The following is a 22,326-nucleotide window of genomic DNA, read 5'->3' on the forward strand; positions in this document are numbered from 1 at the left end:
ACCCCGGGAGTGTGTGATGGGATGGTGCGGAGGGAGCTTCACTCTGTGTCTGACCCCGGGAGTGTGTGATGGGACGGTGCGGAGGGAGCTTCACTCTGTGTCTGACCCCGGGAGTGTGTGATGGGACGGTGCGGCGGGAGCTTCACTCTGTGTCTGACCCCGGGGGTGTGTGATGGGGCGGTGCGGCGGGAGCTTCACTCTGTGTCTGACCCCGGGGGTGTGTGATGGGGCGGTGCGGAGGGAGCTTCACTCTGTGTCTGACCTCGGGAGTGTGTGATGGGGCGGTGCGGAGGGAGCTTCACTCTGTGTCTGACCCCGGGAGTGTGTGATGGGGCGGTGCGGAGGGAGCTTCACTCTGTGTCTGACCCCGGGAGTGTGTGATGGGGCGGTGCGGAGGGAGCTTCACTCTGTGTCTGACCCCGGGAGTGTGTGATGGGGTGGTGCGGAGGGAGCTTCACTCTGTGTTTGACCCCGGGAGTGTGTGATGGGGCGGTGCGGAGGGAGCTTCACTCTGTGTCTCACCCCGGGACTGTGTGATGGGGCGGTGCGGAGGGAGCTTCACTCTGTGTCTCACCCCGGGAGTGTGTGATGGGGCGGTGCGGAGGGAGCTTCACTCTGTGTCTGACCCCGGGAGTGTGTGATGGGGCGGTGCGGAGGGAGATTCACTCTGTGTCTCACCCCGGGAGTGTGTGATGGGGCGGTGCGGAGGGAGCTTCACTCTGCGTCTCACCCCGGGAGTGTGTGATGGCGCGGTGCGGAGGGAGATTCACTCTGCGTCTCACCCCGGGAGTGTGTGATGGGGCGGTGCGGAGGGAGCTTCACTCTGCGTCTCACCCCGGGAGTGTGTGATGGGGCGGTGCGGAGGGAGCTTCACTCTGTGTCTGACCCCGGGAGTGTGTGATGGGACGGGTGTAGAGGAGGTCTAACTTGTCTTGGCGTTGCCTGGTCTTTAACGGCCTCACGTCTCATTTCAGGAGCTCCAAACACGGCCGAGCTGAAGATCTGCCGGGTGAACAAGAATTCCGGGAGCTGCCGGGGCGGCGAGGAGATCTTCCTGCTTTGCGACAAGGTTCAGAAAGGTAACGGGAGTCTCCGGGCTCCGGGAGATAGGGCGGAAAACAGAACCGGTCATCAGCGCCTCGAAGACTCACTGACCGTTGTGGTGCAGAGGGGCAGAGCGGCTGTCTCCCAGCTCGAGAGACAGATAGACTGACAGACATACCTTATTGATCCCGAGGGAAATTGGCTTTCGTTACAGTTGCACCAACCAAAAATAGAGTATAAATATAGCAATATAAAACCATAAATAATTAAATAATAATATGTAAATTATGCTAGATGGAAATAAGTCCAGGACCAGCCTATTGGCTCAGAGTGTCTGACCCTCCAAGGGAGGAGTTGTAAAGTTTGATGGCCACAGGCAGGAATGAGTTAGTCGGGGACTGAGTTTAAGAGCCGTGAGGCTACACCTCACAGTTAGACCACGGTAGCGTCGTGGTTAGCACAACGCTCTACAGTACCAGCGACCCGGGTTCAATTCCTGCCGGCTGTAAGGAGTTTGTACGTTCTCCCCGTGACCGCGTGGGTTTCCTCCGAGTTAGAGACATAGAAAACCTACAGCACAGTACAGGCCCTTCGGCCCACAATGCTGTGCTGAACATGTACTTACTTTAGAAATTACTGGTTCTCCAGTTTCCTCCCTCAGTCCAAAGACGTACCGGTTGGTTGGTTAGTTGGTCATTGTAAATTGTCCCGCGATTAGGCTAGGGTTAAATCGGGGGTTGCTAGGCAACGAGGCTCAAAGGGCCAGAAGGGCCTATTCCGCCGGGTATCTCAATAAATAACAGTAAGTAACACTCAGAGAATGGATAGACAGTCAGATGAAAGATTTTTAAACTTTAAATTTAAATAATTACAAGGGTAAAAAAAGGATCTAGAGCTTTCCAACCAGATATGACAAATAAACTCTTCTCGGGCTTCCAGCTGGATACGGGTGTCGATTTTAACCCGACGTTTCGAGGACAAACTCTGCCATCTTCATCAGAGATGATGCCTGGGCCGGTCTAGTCTGGTGGTATTTATACCCCAGTAGTCCGTCCCTCCTGATTGGCTAGTCCTCAACCAATCAGGTTTCCACGATTTTAAACCGGGTGGGACAGCGGAAAACCAATTTGTCGAGGACTAGCCAATCAGGAGGGAAGGCTGGTTTTCACTCCTACACACAGAAGAGTAGATGATACCTGGGTCGCACGCAAGGGAAATGGTTGAAGCAGATACGATAGGGGAGTCTTAAGAGGTTTTAAGGCCGATGCGATGAATAGCCGGGGAGAAGGAAGCGAATTTAGACCATGACGGGCAGATGTTCCATTTAAATTGGTAGTCATGATCAGTACAGACATTGTGGGCCAAAGGCCCTGTTTTCACTGTTCTAGTCCCACTGCACTGGGTATATTTAAAGCAGGCTTGATAGGTTTAAAGTTCAAAATTAGATTAGATTAGATTATGAGGACAGGCAGTCCTCTTGTATTGTCATTTAGTAATGCATGCATTAAGAAATGATACAATTTGTTCCTCCAGAACGATATCACAGAAACACAAGACAAACCAAGACTAAAAAAACTGACAAAAACCACATAATTATAACATGTAGTTACAACAGTGCAAAGCAATACAGTAATTTGATAAAGAGCAGACCATGGGCACGGTAAAAAAAAAGTCTCAAAGTCTCTCGAAAGTCTCATCATCTCACGCAGTTGGTGGAAGGAAGAGAAACCCTCTTCCTGCCATGAGCTTCCAGCACCACAAACTTGCCGATGCAGCACCCTGGAAGCACCCGACCACAGCCAACTCTTGAGTCCGTCCAAAAACTTCGAGCGTCCGACCAGCCCTCCGACACGAGCACCGAGCACCATCTCTGCCGAGCGTTTTGACCCCAACCCTGGCAACAGGCAGTAGGCAAAGCCGAGGATTTGGGGCTTTCCCCTCCGGAGATTCTGGATCGCACAGTAGCAGCGGCAGCGAACCGGGCATTTCAGAAGTTACTCCAGATGTTCCTCCGTGCTTCTCACGGCTGCCTCCATCAAATCAGGATTGTGCACGGCTCCTAGTTACACATACGATATCATTTCGGAGCGGCCGCGCACGCTGTGTCGCACCGCCATCTTCTCCTCCTTATAAATTATATGTTTATAATCAAAGTTGTGGACTGAAGTGTAACAGCTACAGAGAAGGGGGGGTGTGGGGGTGTAGTGGTCAGCACAACGCTTGACAGCACCAGTGACCCGGGTTCGATTCCCGCCACTGTCCGTAAGGAGTTTGTACATTCTCCCCGTGACCGCGTGGGTTTCCTCCGGGTGTTCTGGTTTCCTCCCACAGTCCAAAGACCGACCGGTTGGTGGGTTAAATGGTCATTGTAAACTGTCCTGTTACAAAGGCTCGGATTAAAACTGGAGGATTGCAGGGCCGCAGGGCCTGCTCTGCGCTGTGTCACAATAAATAAACAAATAAATAGACAAATAAATAAAAATTATACCACCTCGCAGCTTATCCCCTTACAGGCATCAGCAGGAATTGAACCAGGGTCTCCTGTACTGTAAAACATCGTGCTAACCCCTACACTACCATGCCACCCCGGATAGTTTAAGTTGGTGCTGGGCAAGGCACTAAAACCGTGCGACGGCAGGTTTCTTCCCCTTAAGTTCAGAGTACATTTCTTATCAGAGTACATATACTTCATACAACCTTGCCCTCACAGGCAGCCACAGAACCAGGAATCCAGTAGAACCTGTTTTTAAAAAGAATGCAGCAAGCACCCAATATGCAGAGAAAATGTGTGAGAGAGAGAGAGAGAGAGAATAAATAAATTGTGTAAACAATAAAAGCAAGCAACAGAACCAAAGTGAGCCCATAGGCACAAAGCCCAGAGCAGGCCGCAGCCTCAGCCTCAGTTCAGTGCAGAGTGCAGTAGATGTCAGGCACGAAGCCCGGAGCAGGCCGCAGCCTCAGCCTCAGTTCAGTGCAGAGCAGAGTAGACCGCAAAGCAGTGAGCAGAACCGGCCTGGCCCAACCCGACCTGACCCTCACCTCCAGTCCTGACCCCTGCCGTTTCAATCCAGCGCTTAAATTGTCCAATTGTTCCTTTTGGTTAGTCAGGGCATCGAAGGTTACAGGAAGAAGGCAGGAGAATGGGGTTGGGAGGGATAATAAATCAGCCATGACGGGATGACAGAACAGACTCGATGGGCTGAATGGCCTAATTCTGCTCCTGCGCCTCATATATATCTGCTAGTATTGGGTCATAAAGCCTCCTACGGGCCGAGACTCTGCATCAGGACTGGTTCTTCCAGAACTTTGTGTCCCATGTTTCTTTTGACTCGTACTTGGCTACATGCATTGTGTGCGTGCGTGCGTGCGTGACCGATCGATTGTAATCTCGATCTCCTCTCCTCGCCGCCCCCTCCCCCCCACATCTTCCGCAGAGGACATCGAGGTCCGTTTCTTCACCAGCGACTGGGAGGGCAAGGGCTCCTTCTCGCAGGCGGACGTGCACCGGCAGGTGGCCATCGTCTTCAAGACGCCGCCGTACAAGGACGTGATGCTGACACAGCCGGTCACCGTGCACATGCAGCTGCGGCGGCCGTCGGACAAGGAGGTCAGCGATGCCATGGAGTTCCAGTACCTCCCCGAGGACAAAGGTACGGCCGCCCCTCGCCCTCCCGCCTCGCTCGTTCTCCAGCTCTGCCGTCTTTCCCTGTTCACCTCCCTCTTGCGCTTTTCTTTCCCCCCGCCGTGCTCGCTTTCAATCCTTTCCCTTTTTTTTTAGATTATAGAACACTCAGTCCTCTTTTATTGTCATTTAGAAATGCATACATGCATTAAGAAATGATACAATGTTTCTCCAGAGTGATATCACAGAAAACAGGACAAACCAAAGACTAACACTGACAGAACCACATAATTATAACATATAGTTACAGCAGTGCAAAGCAATACCGTAATTTGATAAAGAGCAGACCATGGGCACGGTAAAAAAAAGTCTCAAAGTCCCAATCGACTCCCGAGTCCCCGATAGCAGGCGGCAAAAGGGAGAAACTCCCTGCCATAAACCTCCGGGCACCGTCAACTTGCTGATGTCTTGGAAGCAGCCGACCACAGCTGACACTGAGTCCGTCCATCCGAAAACTTCGAGCTTCCGACCAGCCCCTCCGATACAGCCTCCCGAGCGCCATACTCTACCGAGCGCCTTCGACCTCGCCCCGGCCGCCGAAACAAGCAAAGCCGAGGATTTCGTGGGCCTTCTGCCCCGGAGATTCCGGTTACCACACAGTGGCAGCGAAGCGGGCATTCCAGAAGTTTTCCAGATGCTCCTCCGTACTCTCACGTCCGTCTCCATCAAATCAGGATTGTGCACGGTCCCCTACTTGACAGATAACAGATACTCATCACCAGAAAGGCCACGTGCACTGCTGCCGTGCCGCCATCTTGCACGGCGTGGGTCGACATCAGCCCTTGGGAGGGGGCTACGCTTTACAGTACAGGCGACCCGGGTTCAATTCCCACCACTGCCTGTAAAGACCTGCGGCCTGTTATGCCACTGGTGTTTAGGGTAGCAGTGAAAATCCTCCATCTCTCTCTCTGTTCACACACACACGCACGGATTGGTATTTCCGTAACAGTTTTGTTTCACCAGTCCGAATGTTGGCCCCGAACCTGGAGGACCGGTGGGCCACTCTTAGTCTGGCCTCTTAACCTTTGACCCTGTTTGGCATGGGTGACCCTACCAAGAGGCAAAGCACAAAGCCCCGACCCCAGCCAACGCAGCTCTCCAGGTCACTGAGGCAGGCAAACCTCCGGGCCCAACTTGAAGGTGCCCATGAGGAGTTGGTACGTTCTCCCCTTGACCGTGTGGGTTTCCTCCGGGCACTCCGGTTTCCTCCCACAGTCCAAAGACCGACCGGTTGGCAGGTTAATTGGTCATTGTAAATTGTCCTGTGACTAAATTAGCGGCTAATCGAAGCGCCTGGAAGAGCACTGTATCCCAATAAATCAATAAAAAGTAAAAAAATTCATAATCGGCCATTGGGCCCATCAAGTATGTGCTAGCTGCTTGCAGAGCACAGGGACGCTGACTCAGTTGGCACTTTTAAATGGAGGCTTGAGACCTCCAGTATTTATTTACCTTGCTTTTAACTAACATCTTTTTACGTTTCATTTTCATGTTTGCCTCTTATCCTGTTGTAATGCGCTTTGAACCTCCTCACCTGTATGAAAAATGCTCGATAAATACGTTATCTTCCCTCTCAAGCGTTTTGCTAACTCACTAGTGTTTACGTGTAGTCAGTTCCAGACTATACCCACTGTGCTGCCCCGCGGGCTTCATTGCAACCCCCAGCAATCTGTATCCCAAACCTTTAACTCACCTTGAACCATCTACTGTCTCCCCCCATTTCCCGATACCGAATCATTGTATAGGAGCAGAATTAGGCCATTCGGCCCATCGAGTCTGTTCTGCCATTTCATCCTGGCCGATCCATTTTCCCTCTCAGCCTCCAATCTCCTGCCTTCTCCCCGCATCCCTTCATGCCCTGATCAATCAAGAATCTATCAACCTCAGCTTTAAATATCCCCAATGACCTGTCCTCCACAGCTGCCTGCGGCAAAGAATTCCACAGATTCACCACTCTCTGGCTAAAGAAGGTGCTCCTCATTTCCGTTCTAAAACAGATGCCTTCTACTCTGAGGCTGTGCCCTCTGCTTCTGGACTCCCCCACCAAAGGAAACATCCTCTCTATCGAGGCCCTTCAACATTCGATAGGTTTCAATGAGTTTCCCTCTCATTCTCACAACTCCAGCGAGTGCAAAGTTTTTAATTTTCTCTCCCTTTAGAAATCAGTCTACCCCCTTTTTACCTTTTTTCCCCTCTACCGAAGTGTGTGGCCAAACACTTCCCAACACTGTGTTCCGTCCACAGCTCCGAGCCTCTTCTCCCCGACGAGCGGCCTTACGGCAGACGGGCCTCATCCCTGGGGGGCCCCCCCTGCGTGACGCTCCCAAATCCGGACCCGGCCAGAATCGGAGTCAGGTGTAACGTCACCGGCACACGCCGTGAAATTTGTGGCCTTTGCCGCAGCAGTCACATGATAACGGGGGGGGGGCGGAGAAAACAATGCCTTCAGGCTCCTGTACCTCCTCCCTGATGGTAACAATGAGAAGAGGGCAAGTCCTGGGTGGTGGGGGTCCTTAATGATGGATGCTGCCTTTCTGAGGCACCGCTCCTTGAAGATGTCCTGGATACTACGGAGGCTGGTGCCCATGATGGAGCTGACTGAGTTTACAACTCTCTGCAGCTTGCTTCGATCCTGTGCAGTAGCCCCCACCCTCCCCCAGTGCCAGAAGGTGATGCAGCCCAGTCAGAATGCTCTCCACAGTACATCTATAGAAATTTGTAAGTGTCTTTGGTGACAAACCAAAAGCACATCTTTCCCCCCTTCCGGGATCAAATTAACTTCCCTTCTCCTGCCCGCCCGTCCCCTGATAAATCCCAGAATTCCAGTGAACTTGCCAGCCGCACTTCCGGCACGCCCTGTCAAAGAGAATTCCAGCGGACGGATGGTGTTTCGCCCTGGAGACAAACTGTCCTCGGCTGAGTGCCTGCCTCCCTTGCTGCTCTCCCCACTGCTGCGGCCGCTTTCGGGCCCCCGCATGTGTTTGTCTCTGAGTACGATCGCTCTCCGCTCTCTCGTTCAGATCCGTACGGGACCCAGGAGAAACGGCGCAAGACCCACAACGAGTTTGTCAACATGCTTCATAAGTGCCAGATACCAGGTGAGTGCCCCTATCCTGTTTCCACCCCGTCCCCTGCTTCCACCCCAGACCTGCCCCCTGACCTCTGACCCCTGAACTCTGCACCTCTCACCTTTGCCCTTCCATCCACACTTGTCTCCCCTCTCCCCTCAGCCCCCCCCGTCCTCCCCCTCTCCTTTCTGTTCATGGCCACTCCCTCTCCCCAACCTCCGACCCCACCCTCTCCCCCTCCCCTTCCCTCTGCTCCCTCCCACCCCCTCCCCTCTTTCTGTTCCCTCCTGCCCTCCTTCCCCTTCGCTCCCGCCCACTCCCTCCCCCAACCTCTGACCCTGTCCTCTCCCAGCCAGCCTCTCCCCCTCCCCTTCCCTCTGCTCCCTCCCACCCTCCCCTCTTTCTGTTCCCTCCTGCCCCCCTTCCCCTTTGCTCCCCCCAACCTCTGATCCGGCCCTCCCCCATCCAGCTGTCCTGCTCCCTCCCCTCCTGCCCGTTGTCCCCCCCCCATCCTCGCCCTCTGCTGTGACACCCCCCTCCCACTTTCGCCCTCTGCTCTGACACCCCCCTCCCGCTTTCTCCTGCCTGTTACCCCCCCACCCAACCCACCCCGAACGTTTAGACACTGGAGCTGCCTTGCACTGCTAACCCCTGCTGCCGTTTGCCTGCCTCCCCAGGGGTGCCCATATCCAAGAGGCCGATATCGATCCCGTCCCGCGGGCCCGACGGCAGAGCAAAGCCGAAACACTTCCACAAGCCCCCCCACACAGGTAGGCCAACCCGGGGAGGGGGTCCGGCGTCAGGAGGGAGGGTCGGGTTGGCTTTCGGGCCGGGAGTGGGGTGCCGGGGCGAGACGAAGGCTGTGGGTGGAAGAGGAATCTGTGACGAGGTGGGAGGTCAGGGTGTGGGGGTGGGTGGGGGGGATTGGCAGGTGCCAGGGCAGGGACGGTGAGTACCGAGGGTCAGGGCTGGTGGAGTGGGGGGAGACTGGGGTTTCTGTTGGTATTCTGGTGCGGAGGGGGACGCATCTCGGGATAGCCACGCTCACCAGCCTCCCGCCCGCCTTGTCTCCGCAGGGGGCAGCACTCCAGACCTGCTGGGCGGCACGGGACCAGTGCCCTCTACCTACCCGCCGCTCGACAGCCTGGGCCTGGAGCCCCGCCGGGGCCAGGACGCGCCGGGCAGCCTGGGGCCGGCCTTCCCTCACTTCCAGCCGCAGGGGATGGGCCTGCTGGGCAATCTCTTCCCGCCGCCCCAGGTGCAGCCCCAGCTGCCGCCGGCCCCCAAGGCCACTGAGCCACACCCCGCCTTTGCCACCATCGACGCCACCGAGCTGTTCGGCTCGGCGTTCCAGGCGGGCACCGAGGCAGCGGGCCTGGACAGGCCGGAGCTGTACCTGGACGAGCCAGTGGCCACCATGGAGCAGCTGCTGCCCGGCCAGGACGGCGAGTGCGTCAGCCTGGGGTCCATTGACAACGGCGACTTCCGCGACCTGCTGTCCCGCCAGCCCGACTTCGCCCTCGCCGGCCCGCAGCAGCCCACGCTGATGAGCTACTCCCCCGACCTGATCAAGCTGATGGGCAGCAGCCATGAGCTGCGGGCGGGGGTGGGGGCGGGGGCCGTGGCCCCGGGGGGGCCGGCCCTCAACGGCGAGCTGGAGGCGGCGGTGACGGCCTCCGACTTCCTGCCGGACGACGACGAGCAGTTCATGTCCATCTTCACACAGAGCTTCGAGCTCATGAACTCGTCCGAGATCAATAACATGTACGAGACAGAGCGGGCCAGTCAGGGAGCGGGTGGGGGGAGGGAGTGAGGCGGGGGACAGAGGGAGCGAGGGGGAGGGGGGAGTGAGGGGGAGAGGGAGCACGGGTGTTGAGGGAGCCAATCCGTTTGGGCTCTCCCCTCCATCTCCAATCTGCCATTCTGCGCTCCCTCGCTGTTCTCCCTTCACTCCCATCCCTCCTCTCATCTGACACACTCTTCAGGTATGCACCTTCACTCTCTCTCTCTCTCTCCCCATCTTCTGTCTGTCTCTCTCTACCCCTTCTGTCTGCCTGTCTATGTCTCTACCCCGTCTGTCTGTCTGTCTCTACCCCATCTGTGTCTGTCTTACTCTACCCAATCTGTCTGTCTGTGTCTCTACCCCATCTGTCTGTCTGTCTCTACCTCCCCATCTGTCTGTCTCTACCTCCCCATCTGTCTGTCTCTACCTCCCCATCTGTCTGTCTCTACCTCCCCATCTGTCTGTCTCTCTCCCCATCTGTCTGTCTCTCTCTCCCCATCTGTCTGTTTCTCTCTCCCCATCTGTCTGTCTGTCTCTCTCCCTTTCCGTCTTCTGTCTGTCTGTCTCTCCCTTCCCGTCTTCTGTCTGTCTGTCTCTCCCTCCCCATCTTCTGTCTGCCTATCCCTCCCCATCTTCTGTTTGTCTGTCTCTTTACCCCATCTTCTATATGTCTCTGTCTCTTCCTACCCCTCTCCTGTCTGTCTTTCTCTCCCTCCTCCTCTCCTGTCTCTCTCTCTCTCCCTCTCCCTCCTCCATCCCAGCTCCTGCTTGTCCTTTGCTCCACCCCCCTCACTCTTTATGTTCTCAGTCCCCATTTCCCCCTCTTTCCCACTGCATTCAGTCCAGTTCCACTCCCACCCAGCTCTGGACTCTCAAAGATGTTTAATGTCTGCTTCACAAAGAGATATTTAACAAAAACAAATTATCCTCCAAACCTCAGGAGCTGAACTACATGGCGAAACCCTCTGTTAAAGAAATACCTATTTGGAGGAGGGAGAGAACCTCTGATTCTCAAATTCATGCTCCAGCTGCAAGAGATCAGACTTGTTTCTCCTCTGTCCTTTCGCCTCCCAAACTTACAGCCTCTGGAATCTTTTTGGCAAATGCAGAGGCTGGAGTTAGACCTGTTTCCTGAGACATCTATCTATTTGTCTGACATGTAATTTGTTGTACAGACTTTCGAACACCTTTTCGTTCCACTTATAAACTCTCCATTCCTTTCTTGTATAAAGAAAATAGACCTTAAAAGTGAAAATAGAAAACACGGAAATTCTGGCAGGCAGCAGGACGCTGCAAAGTTCTAGGGAATTGATAGGGGACTTCTGCTGGCATTTGGACAGCTGGGAAGGCCCTGCCTCCATTCTAAATCTTGCCCCGCTCACCCCAGAGGGATAAAATGCCAGAATGTTGCCTGGTTAGAGCCTTACTCCCAACAGATACCTTCCCATAGCTTCACCGTTTTCTCTTGTGATGCCTCTTTAATTTTAAAACGTGTCCATTATGTTAAGGGGAAGCTATGATTTTTTTTAAATAAACCATTCCTGGTTGCATTTAGGCTGGGGAGATAAATAGAAGAGGGTAGGATGGGCTGGGTTGTAGGATTGTTCCTCCCTGTGTACCTGGAGACTTTGAATACACAATGGAGGTAGTGCCGTCCCAGAATGCCAAGTGCCTACGAAAGCCCTCTACTGAAACAGTTTCAGCACCTTGGAGAGAGTCATTGGGAGGGGCGGGTGCGCGTTGTGGCCGCGTTGATTGCGCACCTTCCTTTGGGCAAGCTGATTGTGACCCTGATTCCCACCCCTCCCCTTCCCCCACCGCCCTCCTCCTGGACAAATGAGGGTAAATCCTGCCGGGAGGCAACTTCTATTGACGGGGAGAGGCGGGCCGCGACGAGGGCCTAGTCTGAAGGTCCCTGCGCTCACCGAAGATGAATGGGACCTCCTCAGAAGAACGGACAACAATAAGTGTTGTAGGGAGGATGGGGCGGGGGAGACCCCCCCCAACACACACACACACACACACAGTTCTAACAGTGCGCTCCCCACAGTGGCGAAAATCCACAAATTGACACATTTTTGCAAAGTAGAGCTCTAGACCAGCGGCTTAACCAGCATGTACATTGCCGAGACTCCTTGGGCGAGCCACACTGTAGGATCTCTGTATAGCAAGTAGCTTCCACGTGTAAAAGTATTAACATGTAGTGTGTTTTTTTTTAAAAAAGAATAATAAATTTTGCTAAAAGTGTACTTCTTGCTTTGGGGTCTGTTCATCATGTTTGTTTATGTTATTGACAATTCCCCGAGTTAATTCTAGCCTAATCACGGGACAACTTACAATGACCAATTAACCGGCATGTCTTTGGGTGGTAACCGCAGCACTGGGCGGGGACTCCGAAACGATCACGGGGGGGAGACCATACAAACTCCTTACGGGCAGCCGTGGGAATCGAACCCGGGTCCCTGGTACTGTAAACCGTTCTGCTAACCGCTGCGCCACTGTGCCGCAAACTTTTAGCAGGTTGGGGAGATCTCACTGGAACATGCCGATTATTGATGGGGTTAGATGGAGTGCATGAGAGCAGAGGGTGCTTCCAATGGTGGGGGCGTCGGAATAGAAAAACAGACGAGAAATTTCTTTAGCCAGGGTCTGGTCTGGGACGTCTGTCGGTCAGGGTCGACCATTAATATTGCGTCCTCGCTGTCTAGACACGCAAGCCTGGGCAGGACGATATGGAGAGCAAGCTGTTGCCTGTGTAGCAAGCTCCCTCTCTCCACGCATCCGGTGAACCCAAAGGAACAGCGGAGTCTGGTACCAGCGGCATCGCAGGAGTTGCCACTCAGCATTGAACGCAATGAGGGACTCCAGATTTTTCCCTCGGGGTTTGCTCCCAAGGCCTTCCCCATGAGCGGGCACAGCCGCAAAGCAGCAGAGGTTTGGGATTCGGAGTTTTCCTTCTCCTAGATGAGCTGCCAACCACGGGCTGACGATCCCCAACTGCCCGGAGCGACCGGTTTTAAGGCGCCGGTAACCCGCCTTCGCCCCTTCTCCTGTCAGTAGAAACGGTCCCACCGGGTCTAGTAGCTAAGCCACACGTGAAGGCCAGGACCTGGACCTGGTTGTCAGAGGCTACTTGAGGCACAAATCATTGGGAGCATTTAATAGGTAGCGGGAGCTTGTCCCCATTACCAACCACGGCTCTAACAACCTTAAGGATGGTAAAAGCACAAGGGTGGTGTAGAATTAATTGCCACAGATGGCTGTGGAGGCCAAGTTTTTGGGTATACCTGAAGGGGAGGTTGATAGATTCTTGATTAGTAAAGACATCAAAGGATACAAAGAGAAGGCAGGAGAATGGAGTTGAAAGAGATAATAAATCAGCCATGATGGAATGGCGCAGAAGACTTGACGGGATGAATGGCCTAAATCTGCTCCTATGTCTCAAGGTCTTATTGCGTTACTCTCGCATGGTTTTGTAATTTGCAGTGCTTTTCTGTCGCTGTAGTGTTCTGCTGCCACAAAACCACAAATTTCACGTCATATCAGTTGTACTGCCGCCCCCCCCCCCCGGCATCCATCCCGCGTGCCTTCGTGTGGGAAGGAGACAGAAGTAAATGGAGGAGGAGTTAGAAGGTGTGGGGTGTGGCAGAGGAAGGGAAAATAGTGATGATCAGCGCAGACAAGTCTGAAGTGCTGCATTTGGGGTCCGAGTCCACAGGACGCTCAAAGCTGCTACACAGGTTGACAGTTGTTAAGAAGGCATACGGTGCATTGGCATCATCAATCGTGGGATTGAGTTTAGGAGCCGAGAGGTAATGTTGCAGCTATATAGGACCCTTGTCAGACCACATCTGGAGTACTGTGCTCAGTTCTGGTCACCTCACTACACGTGGAAACCATAGAAAGGGTGCAGAGGAGATTTACAAGGATGTTGCCTGGATTAGGGGGCATGCCTTATGAGAATAGGTTGAGTGAACTCGGCCTTTTTTCCTTGAAGCGCCGGAGGATGAGAGGTGACCTGATAGAGGTGTGTAAGATGATGAGAGGCATTGATCGTGTGGATAGAGGCTTTTTCCCAGGGCTGAAATGACTAGCATGAGAGGACACAGTTTTCAGGTGCTTGGAAGTAGGTACAGAGGAGATGTCAGGGGTGTGTTTTTTTTTACGCAGAGAGTGGTGAGTGTGTGGAACGGGCTGCCGGCGACGGAGGTGGAGGCGGATACGATAGGGTCTTTTAAGAGACTCCTGGAGAGGTACACGGAGCTTAGAAAAATAGAGCGCTATGGGTAAGCCTGGGTAGTAAGCCTGGGTAATTTCTAAGGTAAGGACATGTTTGGTACAGCTTTGTGGGCCGAAGGGCCTGTATTGTGCTGTAGGTTCTCTACGTTTCTATTTCAGGAGGACAAAAAGGGTGGGAATCCCTTCCCCCTCCCCTCTTCCTCTATTCCCCCACTCTGCCCTTTTACCTGCTCTCACCTGCCTATCACTTCCCTCTGGGTCCCCTCCTCCTTCCCTTTCCCTTACGGTCCACTCTCCTCTCCCATCAGATTCCTTCCTGTCCAGCCCTTTACCTACCGCGGCTTCATCTATCACCTTCTTTCCCCTCTTCCCCACACCTTTGTATTCCAGTGCCTCCCCCCGCCCGCCTCTCCTCTCCTGTCAACACACACAAAATGTCTGGCAAACTCCGGAGTCCAGGCAGCACCTGTGGAAAAGAGAGTCAACATTTTGGGCCGAGACCCTTCTTCAGGACTGGGAAGAAAGATGAGAAGTCAGAGTAGGAAGATGGGGGGGGGGCGCGGGGAGGAAGATGTACAAGGTGGCAGGTGATAGGTGGAACCGGGAGGGGGAGAGGAGGGAAGTAAAGAGCTGGGAAGTCGATTGGTGAAAGAGATAAAGGGCTGGAGAAGCCTTTTGATAGGAGAGAGCAGGAGACCATGGAAAAAGGGGAAGGAGGAGGTGCACGAGAGGAAGTGATGGGCAGAGAAATTGAGAGGTAATGTTGCCAGGAAGGGTACGTGCCTGCAATAGCAGGTCTGGGTGAGCACATGGGCAAAGAGTCGGAGGGCAGCAGAGGTCAGAGAGAGGGAGCAGTGAGAGAGGGTTTCACCGAGCTCCTGTCGAGGGGAAGGTTTAAACTTCAGTGTTGGCATCCCTGGAAGAGACTTAGTGCAGTAGTCCAATCACAAACTATTTATTCATTTCCGTCGATGCTGCCTGACCTGCTGAGTTCCTCCAGCAGTGTGCGTGCGTGTGTGTGTCGCGTAGGACGAACAACAGCGCCCTGAGGAGTGTAGTAGAACAGAGGGATCTGAGAATAAAGATTCCTTGAAAGTGGGTCACGGTTAAATAGGGTCGTAAAGAGAATTTTTGCCACATTGGCTTCCATAGATAAAAAAAGTGAATACTGAAGTTGGTTTGTTATGATGAAGTAGGGCTTAATTTGGAGTATTGTGTTCCGGTGCCAAGCTGTATGGGTCCTAGTGCCCTTCTCTTGGACAACATCGGTGTCGTGGAGAGGGGAGACTTGCAGCATGGGCAACTGCCGGTCTTCCATACAACCTTGCCCAGGCCTGCGCCCTGGAGAGTGAAGACTAACGGGTACCTTGTGTTCTGGTCACCTACAGTTCTGTGCAAAAGTCTAGCTATATACATGTGCTTAAGACTTTTTCACAATACTGTAGTGATTTTATGTGATGCACTGTACTGATGCTGCAAAAAATAAACACAAATTTCATGACTTACGTGAGTGATGATAAACCTGATTCTGATTGTGGACTGAGAGTGGGAAGGGGGCAGGGAGAGGGGAATCGTAGTTGGGAAAAGGGGAAGGGAGGGGAGGGAGAAGCACCAGAGGGACATTCTGTAATGATCATAAAAACCAATTGGTCAAATGACCTTACCTGGTGTCTCGGGGTTGGGTGTGTCTGCACCCGCCCCCGGCACTCTTTCTTATGCCCCTGCCACGGTGCTGCACCCTCGCCATTCCCAACATCCTTTGTTGTCCAACATCCTCCGCTCCCGCACCAGCAGGCACAGGAACAGCTTCTTCCCTGAGGCTGTGACCCTGCTGAACCTCACATCACAGTGCTAATCAGTATTGCACCCATATTGTACTGTCTCAGTACTTGTATACTTGTGAGCCGACACACTTTTTATTCGCAGTTATTTTGTAAATAACACTATTCTTTGCATTTCTGGTCAGACGCTAACTGCATTTCATTGGCTTTGTATCTGTACTCGGCACAATGACAATAAAGTTGAATCTAATCTAATCTAATCCTTTGCTCCCCTGAGATTTATGAGCTTGTTGTCCGTTCCACGTTGACAAATGCAGTACTGTGCAAAAGCCTTGGACACCTTAGCGATATATTTTATTGAGATACAGCATGGAACAGGCTCTTCCAGCTCTTCGAGCTGCGCCGCCCAGCAATCCAATTTAACCCTAGCCTAATCCCGGGACAAGGCACAGTGACCAAATAACCTACCAACCGGTACGTCTTTGGACTGTGGGAGGAAACTGGAGCACCTGGAGGAAACCACGTGGTCACGGGGAGAACGTACCAACTCCTTACAGGCAGCAGTGGGAATATATATGTGCCTAAGAATTTTGCTCAGCACTGTACCTACAGGAAAGATAATAATATTGAAAGAGTGCAGAGAAAATTTACAAGCACATTGCCGGGTCTGGAGGACCTGAGTTATAAGGAAAGGTTGAACCAGGTTAAGATTTTATTCCTTGGAATGTAGAAGATTGAGAGGAGATTTGATAGAGGTATACAAAATGATGAGGGGTGTAGATAGGGTAAATGCAAGCAGGCTTGGTTTCCACTGAGGTTGGGTGAGATGACAGTAGAGGTCGCGGGTTGAGGGTGAAGGGTGAAATGTTAAAGGGGAGCATTTTCACTCAGGGTGGAAGTGATGGCTATGGGTTCAATTTCAACATTTAAGAGAAGTTTGGATGGGTACGTGGGTGGGAGAGCTATGTTGTGGGTGCAGGTTGATAGGAGGAGGCGGGGTCACGGTTCAGCATGGGCATGATGGGCCAAAGAGCCTGTTTCTGTGCTGTAGCGCCCTGTAACTGTAGCGGGTATCAGCAGGGACTGGGTAACAAATGGGGGATCTGAAGGGTATTTTTCCCCAACACAGATGGTGGTGGGTCTATTTGTTCACTGAGCTAGAGTGTGGAGTGGGCCTTTCTGGCCTTACGAGCCCCGCCGCCCGGCAAATCCCCCGATTTAATCCTAATCACGGACCATTTACAATGTCCAATTAATCTAGTAACTGGTAGGTCTTTGGACTGTGGGAGGAAACGGGAAGAACGTACAAGCTGCTTACAGGCAGCGGCGGGAATCGAACCCAGGTCGCCGGAACCGTAGGCCGTTGTGCTAACCGCTACACTACAGTGCATGAAATCGCCGCCTGAGGAAGTGGTAGAGGTGGGTACAAAGGTGTTCGTACAGATGTGGACAGTTCTGAAAGATAGGGGGGTGGGGGAAGAGGGCACATGGGACGAGCTCGGGAAAGCAGCTTGGTCAGCGTGGAGTTGGACCAAAGGGCGTGTTTCCCTGCTGGATTCCTCTATGACTAAGACCCTCTGCAGGGTCCGGGGCCCACACCTCATCTTGATGTGACTTAGAGTCCATTTCCAGCTGGGATTTTTAATTTTAAAAAAGGTAGTGGGCCTAATGAACGTAGGAGCTTTACAATAAAAGGGAGGAAGTGTTCTCAGCCGAGAGATCACGCCTTGGGGAGTGGGGTGTGGCAGAGTCTGTAAAGGTTCAAGTGAAAGGCCGAGATAGAGTGGGCAAGCCGAGGATGTTTCCTATGTTGTGTGTGGGGGTGGGGGGAGTCCAGGATCAGAGGGCGCAGCCTCGGGAGAAGAGGAATGTCCCTTTAAAATAGATGAGAATGAATTTCTTTAGCCAGAGACTGTCGAATCTGTGGAATTCATTGCCACAGACAGCTATGGAGGCCAAGTCATTAGGTAGAAAGCCGAGGTTAATGGGGTCGTACTTGTGGGGGTGGACGTCAAAAGTTACAGTGAGAAGGCAGGGGAGTGGAGATGAGAGGGAAAATAAATCAGCTGTAAATGTAATCCGGGAAATTATAGGCCGGTAAATTTGACGTCGGTAGTAGGTAAATTATTGGAAGGAGTACTAAGAGATAGGATCTACAAGTATTTGGATAGACAGGGACTTATTAGGGAGAGTCAACATGGCTTTGTGCATGGTAGGTCATGTTTAACAAATCTATTAGAGTTTTTCGACGAGGTTACCAGGAAAGTGGATGAAGGGAAGGCCGTGGATGTTGTCTACATGTACTTCAGTAAGGACTTTGACAAGGTCCCGCCTGGGAGGTTAGTTAGGAAGATTCAGTTGCCTGGTATACATGGAGAGGTGGTAAATTGGATTAGACATTGGCTTGATGGAAGAAGCCAGAGAGTGGTAGTGGAGGATTGCTTCTCTGAGTGGAGGCCTGTGACTAGAGGTGTGCCACAGGGATCAGTGCTGGGTCCATTGTTATTTGTCATCTATATCAATGATCTGGATGATAATGTGGTAAATTGGATCAGCAAATTTGCTGATGATACAAAAACTGGAGGTGTAGTAGACAGTGAGGAAGGTTTTCAAAGCTTGCAGAGAGATTTGGACCAGCTGGAAAAATGGGCTGAAAAAATGGCAGATGGAGTTTAATACAGACAAGTGTGAGGTATTGCACGTTGGAAGGACAAACCAACGTAGAACATACCAGGTTAATGGTAAGGCACTGAGGAGTGCAGTGGAACAGAGGGATCTGGGAGTACAGATACAAAATTCCACTGAGGCTGGGGGAGAAAAAAAACAGAGGACCTGGGTTTAGGGTGAGGGGGGAAAAGTTTAAAGGGAACATTGGGGGGGGGCTTCTTCACACAGAGAGTGGTGGGAGTGCGGAATGAGCTGCCAGATGAAGTGGTAAATGCGGGCTCATTTTTAACATTTAAGAAAAACTTGGACAGGTACATGGATGAGAGGTGTATGGAGGGATATGATCCAGATGCTGGTCAGTGGGACTAGGCAGAAAAATAGTTCAGCACAGCCAAGAAGGGCCAAAAGGCCTGTTTCTGTGCTGTAATGTTCTATGGTCTATGATTGAATGGTGGAGCTGAATTGGGTGTTTTTAAAAGCGGAGGTCAATAGGTTCTTGATTAGTAAGGGTGGCAGGAGAATAATCTTAGGCATGACAAGATTAAATATGAGGCGTGTTTGATGGCTCTGGGCCTGTATTCACTGGAAATTAGAATGAGGGAGGATCCCATTGAAACCTACCAAGTACTGAAAGGCCTGGACAGAGTGGATATTTCCTATAATGTGGGAGTCTAGGACTGGAAGTCACAAGGATATCCCTTTAGAACAGCGGGTGGGTGGTGAATCTATGGAATTCCTTTTCATAGACAGCTGTGGAGGCCAAAACATTGGGTATATTTAAAGTGGAGGTTGATAGGTTCTTGGGCCATCAAAGGTTATGGGGAGAAGGCAAGTTGAGAAGGATAATAAATCAGCCATGGTGGAATGGCAGAACAGACTCGATGGGCAGAATGGCCTACTTCAATCTCTCATAGTCTCATACTTAAACAGAAGTCGATAGGTTTTTGATTAGTAAGGGAGTTGATTAGGTTAATTATGCAGAGGTACAGAGGAGATGTTAGAGGTAAGCTTTTTTTTCGCAGAGAGTGGTGAGTGCGTGGAACAGGCTGCCGGCGACGATGGTGGAGGCGGATACGATCGGGTCCTTTAAGAGACTCCTGGATAGGTACATGGGCTATGGGTAACCCTAGGTAATTTCTAACAAGTTCGGCACAGCATTGTGGGCCGAAGGGCCTGTATTGTGCAGTAGGTTTCCTATCTTCTATGTTCTAAACCCACCAAATACTGCAAGGCCTAGAGAGAGTGGAGGTTTTCAATAATATGTGAGTCTGGGACCAGAGGGCACAGACTCAGAATAGAAGTATCTCCCTTTAGAACAGAGATGAGGAATTTCTATAGCCAGAGGGTGATGAATCCGTGGAATTCCTGGCCATAGACTGCTCTGGAGGCCAAGCCACTGGGTAGGAAGCAGAGGTTGGCGGGGACTTATTTGTGGGGGGGGGGGCGGGGAGTCGAAGGTTACAGTCAGGAGGCAGGGGAATAGAGACGGGAGGGAAAATAAGTCAGCCATGATTGAATGGTGGAGCAGACGGGTTGAAAGGCCGAATACTGCTCCTGTGTGTTATGACGGCCTCCGAGAGGGACCCCAACCCCGTCACGGTCCGGGGGCATGGATACCTCAACGACCCGGAGAGCTGTGCTGGCTGGAGTCAGGGCTTCGTGCTTTGGCTCTTGGTAAGGGTCGCTCATGCCAAAAAGGTCAAAGGGTAGGGGCCAGACTAAGAGTGGTCCACCAGGTTCAGCTCAGGGCTGACTGGTCAGACAAAACTGTTACGGAAACAAGAATGAAGAATCCTTCTATATCTGAGAGCGACGGTGTTCCCGAGTCTCCACCCGGGACTTGCGTGACTGACAGGAGTGAAAACCGGGAGGGAGCGGCTGACACGATGAAGGAAGCCGTGAACGCCACCAGAGATGGAGGACCTTCAAATGCCAGTGGGGTAACGGACAGCAAGTCTTACGAAGAAGGGTCTAAGGCAAAGGGAAGCTTCAGACCGAAAGCGGTTCAACAAGAAAGTTGGGTTTCGTGGGAGACATGAGAGACGGCAGACGCTGGGATGCTGAGCAGCACGCTGATGGGGGAGCTCGGCAGGTCGAGCGGCATCTGTGCGGGGAAGGGAAACCCTGCAGGGGGATCCAAAGCAACAATTCCCTTTATTTTCTGGCTCAGTGACCACACCACAGCGAAGTCAGCGGCACTGCAGTGCGAGGGATCGAAATGAGTGACAGCGGAAGCCGAGAGTTTCTCCGAGCAGGCCGTTTGTTGCCCTGAGTGGGGAGGGAGCTGGGGGAGCGGGGAGACGCGAGGAGATGGAGGGGCAATAGTGTAGGTGGGCCAGTGATTGATAAAATTTCGAACCGGGGAGCTTGTGTGACCGTACCTGAGAGGCCATGCGCAGTTTGGATCAACTTACAACTGAGTGACCACTTTACTAAGCACAGGAGTGGAACCCGGCGTGATATTCTGCGGCTGTCGCCCGTCCACTTCAAGGCTCGACGTGTTGTGCGTTCAGAGATGCTCTTCTGCTCACCGCTTGTTCTAACTTGTGGTTATTTGAGTTACTGTCACTTTGAACCAGTCTGGCCATTCTCCTCTGACCTCTCTCATTAACAAGGCGTTTTCGGCCACAGAGCGGCCGCTCACTGGATGTTTTTTGCTTCTCACACCAGCTCTAGAGACTGGTGTTCATGACAGTCCCGGGAGAGCGGCAGTTTCTGAAATACTCAAGCCACCCCATCTGGCACCGACAATCATTCCCCCCCCCCCCGGTCAACCTCACTGAGATATTTCTTCCCCAATTCTGATGCTTGGTCTGAACAACAGCTGAACCTCTTGACCAGGTCTGCGCGCTTTAATGCATCGAGTTGCTGCCACATGATTGGCTGATTAGATGTTTGCATTAATGAGCAGGTGTACAGCTGAACCTCTTGACCATGTCGGCGTGCTTTAGTGCGTTGAGTGGCTGCCGCGTGATTGGCTGGTTAGCTATTTGCATTAACGAGCGGGTGTACAGGTGGCCACTGAGTGTATTTTCAAAAGAGGAGGATACCGACATCAGTGGTTGTTCAGAAGAGATTCACTCGGCTTATTTCTCGGTCCCTCTAATGAGCAGCCGAAAAAATTACGCCTGTGTTCTTCGGCGTTTAGAAGAATAAAGAGCAATCTGGTCGGAACGTTCATGATCCCGAGGGAGGCAGTGACAGGGTGGGTGCGGAGATGTTCTCTCCAGTGGAAGGGTCTGGGTTACAGGGACAGAGATGCAAGATTAGGGGTTGTCATTTAAAACCGAGGCATGTCGGATTTCCTCGCAGCGAGGAGGAAATCTCTGGAATTTGAAGGCGGGGCGGGGGGGGGGGTGGTATGGAGGCCGAATATTAATATTAATACACTTTAGTTTGTTATTTATTTGCGATTCATCTGTAGATTTTATCCTTCATAAGTTATCATGTGTTATGTGTACTACTGTGCTTTACACCCAGGTTCAGGGAAATGTCTCATTTCTGTAGACGTTATATGGTTATATATGTTATATACACTGTGTATAGCTGAATGACTATAAACTCCACTTGATTTCTGCAAACCACAGACTCGAGAAAGTCTTCAGATGCCGGACATCCACAGTAACACACACAAAATGCTGGAGGGATTCAACAGGCCAGGCAGCATCCACGGTCGACGTTTCGGGCCGAGACCCTTCTTCGGGACCGAGAAGGAAGCGGCAATGGAAATGAAAAGATAGTTGAAGTTTCGGGCCGAGACCCTTCCACGGCGCTGGAAAGGAAGGGGGGAGGGGGGAGTTGCCGGAATTAAAAGGTGTGGGGGAAGGGAAGGAGGGCTCGCTGGAAGGTGATGGGTGAAGCCAGGTGGGTGGGAAAGGTCAAGGGCTGCAGAAGAAAGAGTCTGACAGGAGATGAGAGTGGACCACGGGAGGAAGGGAAGGAGGAGGGAACCTAGGGGGAAGTAATAGGCAGGTGAGAAGAAGTAAATAGTCAGAGTGGGGGTAAAAGGAAGGGCGGTCGGGGTATCTGTTCGTGCCTTCGGGTTGGAGGCTTCCCAGATGG

At 52.4% G+C, this 22,326-nt stretch overlaps 1 protein-coding gene across 1 annotated transcript in view; it reads left to right on the top strand.

Annotated features, from left to right (window-relative positions):
* Positions 1–9,622, top strand: part of LOC134339542 (putative transcription factor p65 homolog) — a 68,365-nt gene extending 58,743 nt beyond the window's left edge. Inside the window, exons 7-11 of the mRNA XM_063036156.1 lie at positions 975–1,079; positions 4,479–4,694; positions 7,747–7,824; positions 8,472–8,564; positions 8,871–9,622. Coding sequence (XP_062892226.1) covers positions 975–1,079; positions 4,479–4,694; positions 7,747–7,824; positions 8,472–8,564; positions 8,871–9,607 — 1,229 coding nt within the window. The 3' untranslated portion in view covers positions 9,608–9,622. The remainder of the gene's footprint in view (positions 1–974; positions 1,080–4,478; positions 4,695–7,746; positions 7,825–8,471; positions 8,565–8,870) is intronic.
* Positions 9,623–22,326: the final 12,704 nt, after the last annotated feature.

Source organism: Mobula hypostoma, chromosome 30 (genome assembly GCF_963921235.1).
Source record: "Mobula hypostoma chromosome 30, sMobHyp1.1, whole genome shotgun sequence".
Taxonomy (NCBI): Eukaryota; Metazoa; Chordata; class Chondrichthyes; order Myliobatiformes; family Myliobatidae; genus Mobula; species Mobula hypostoma.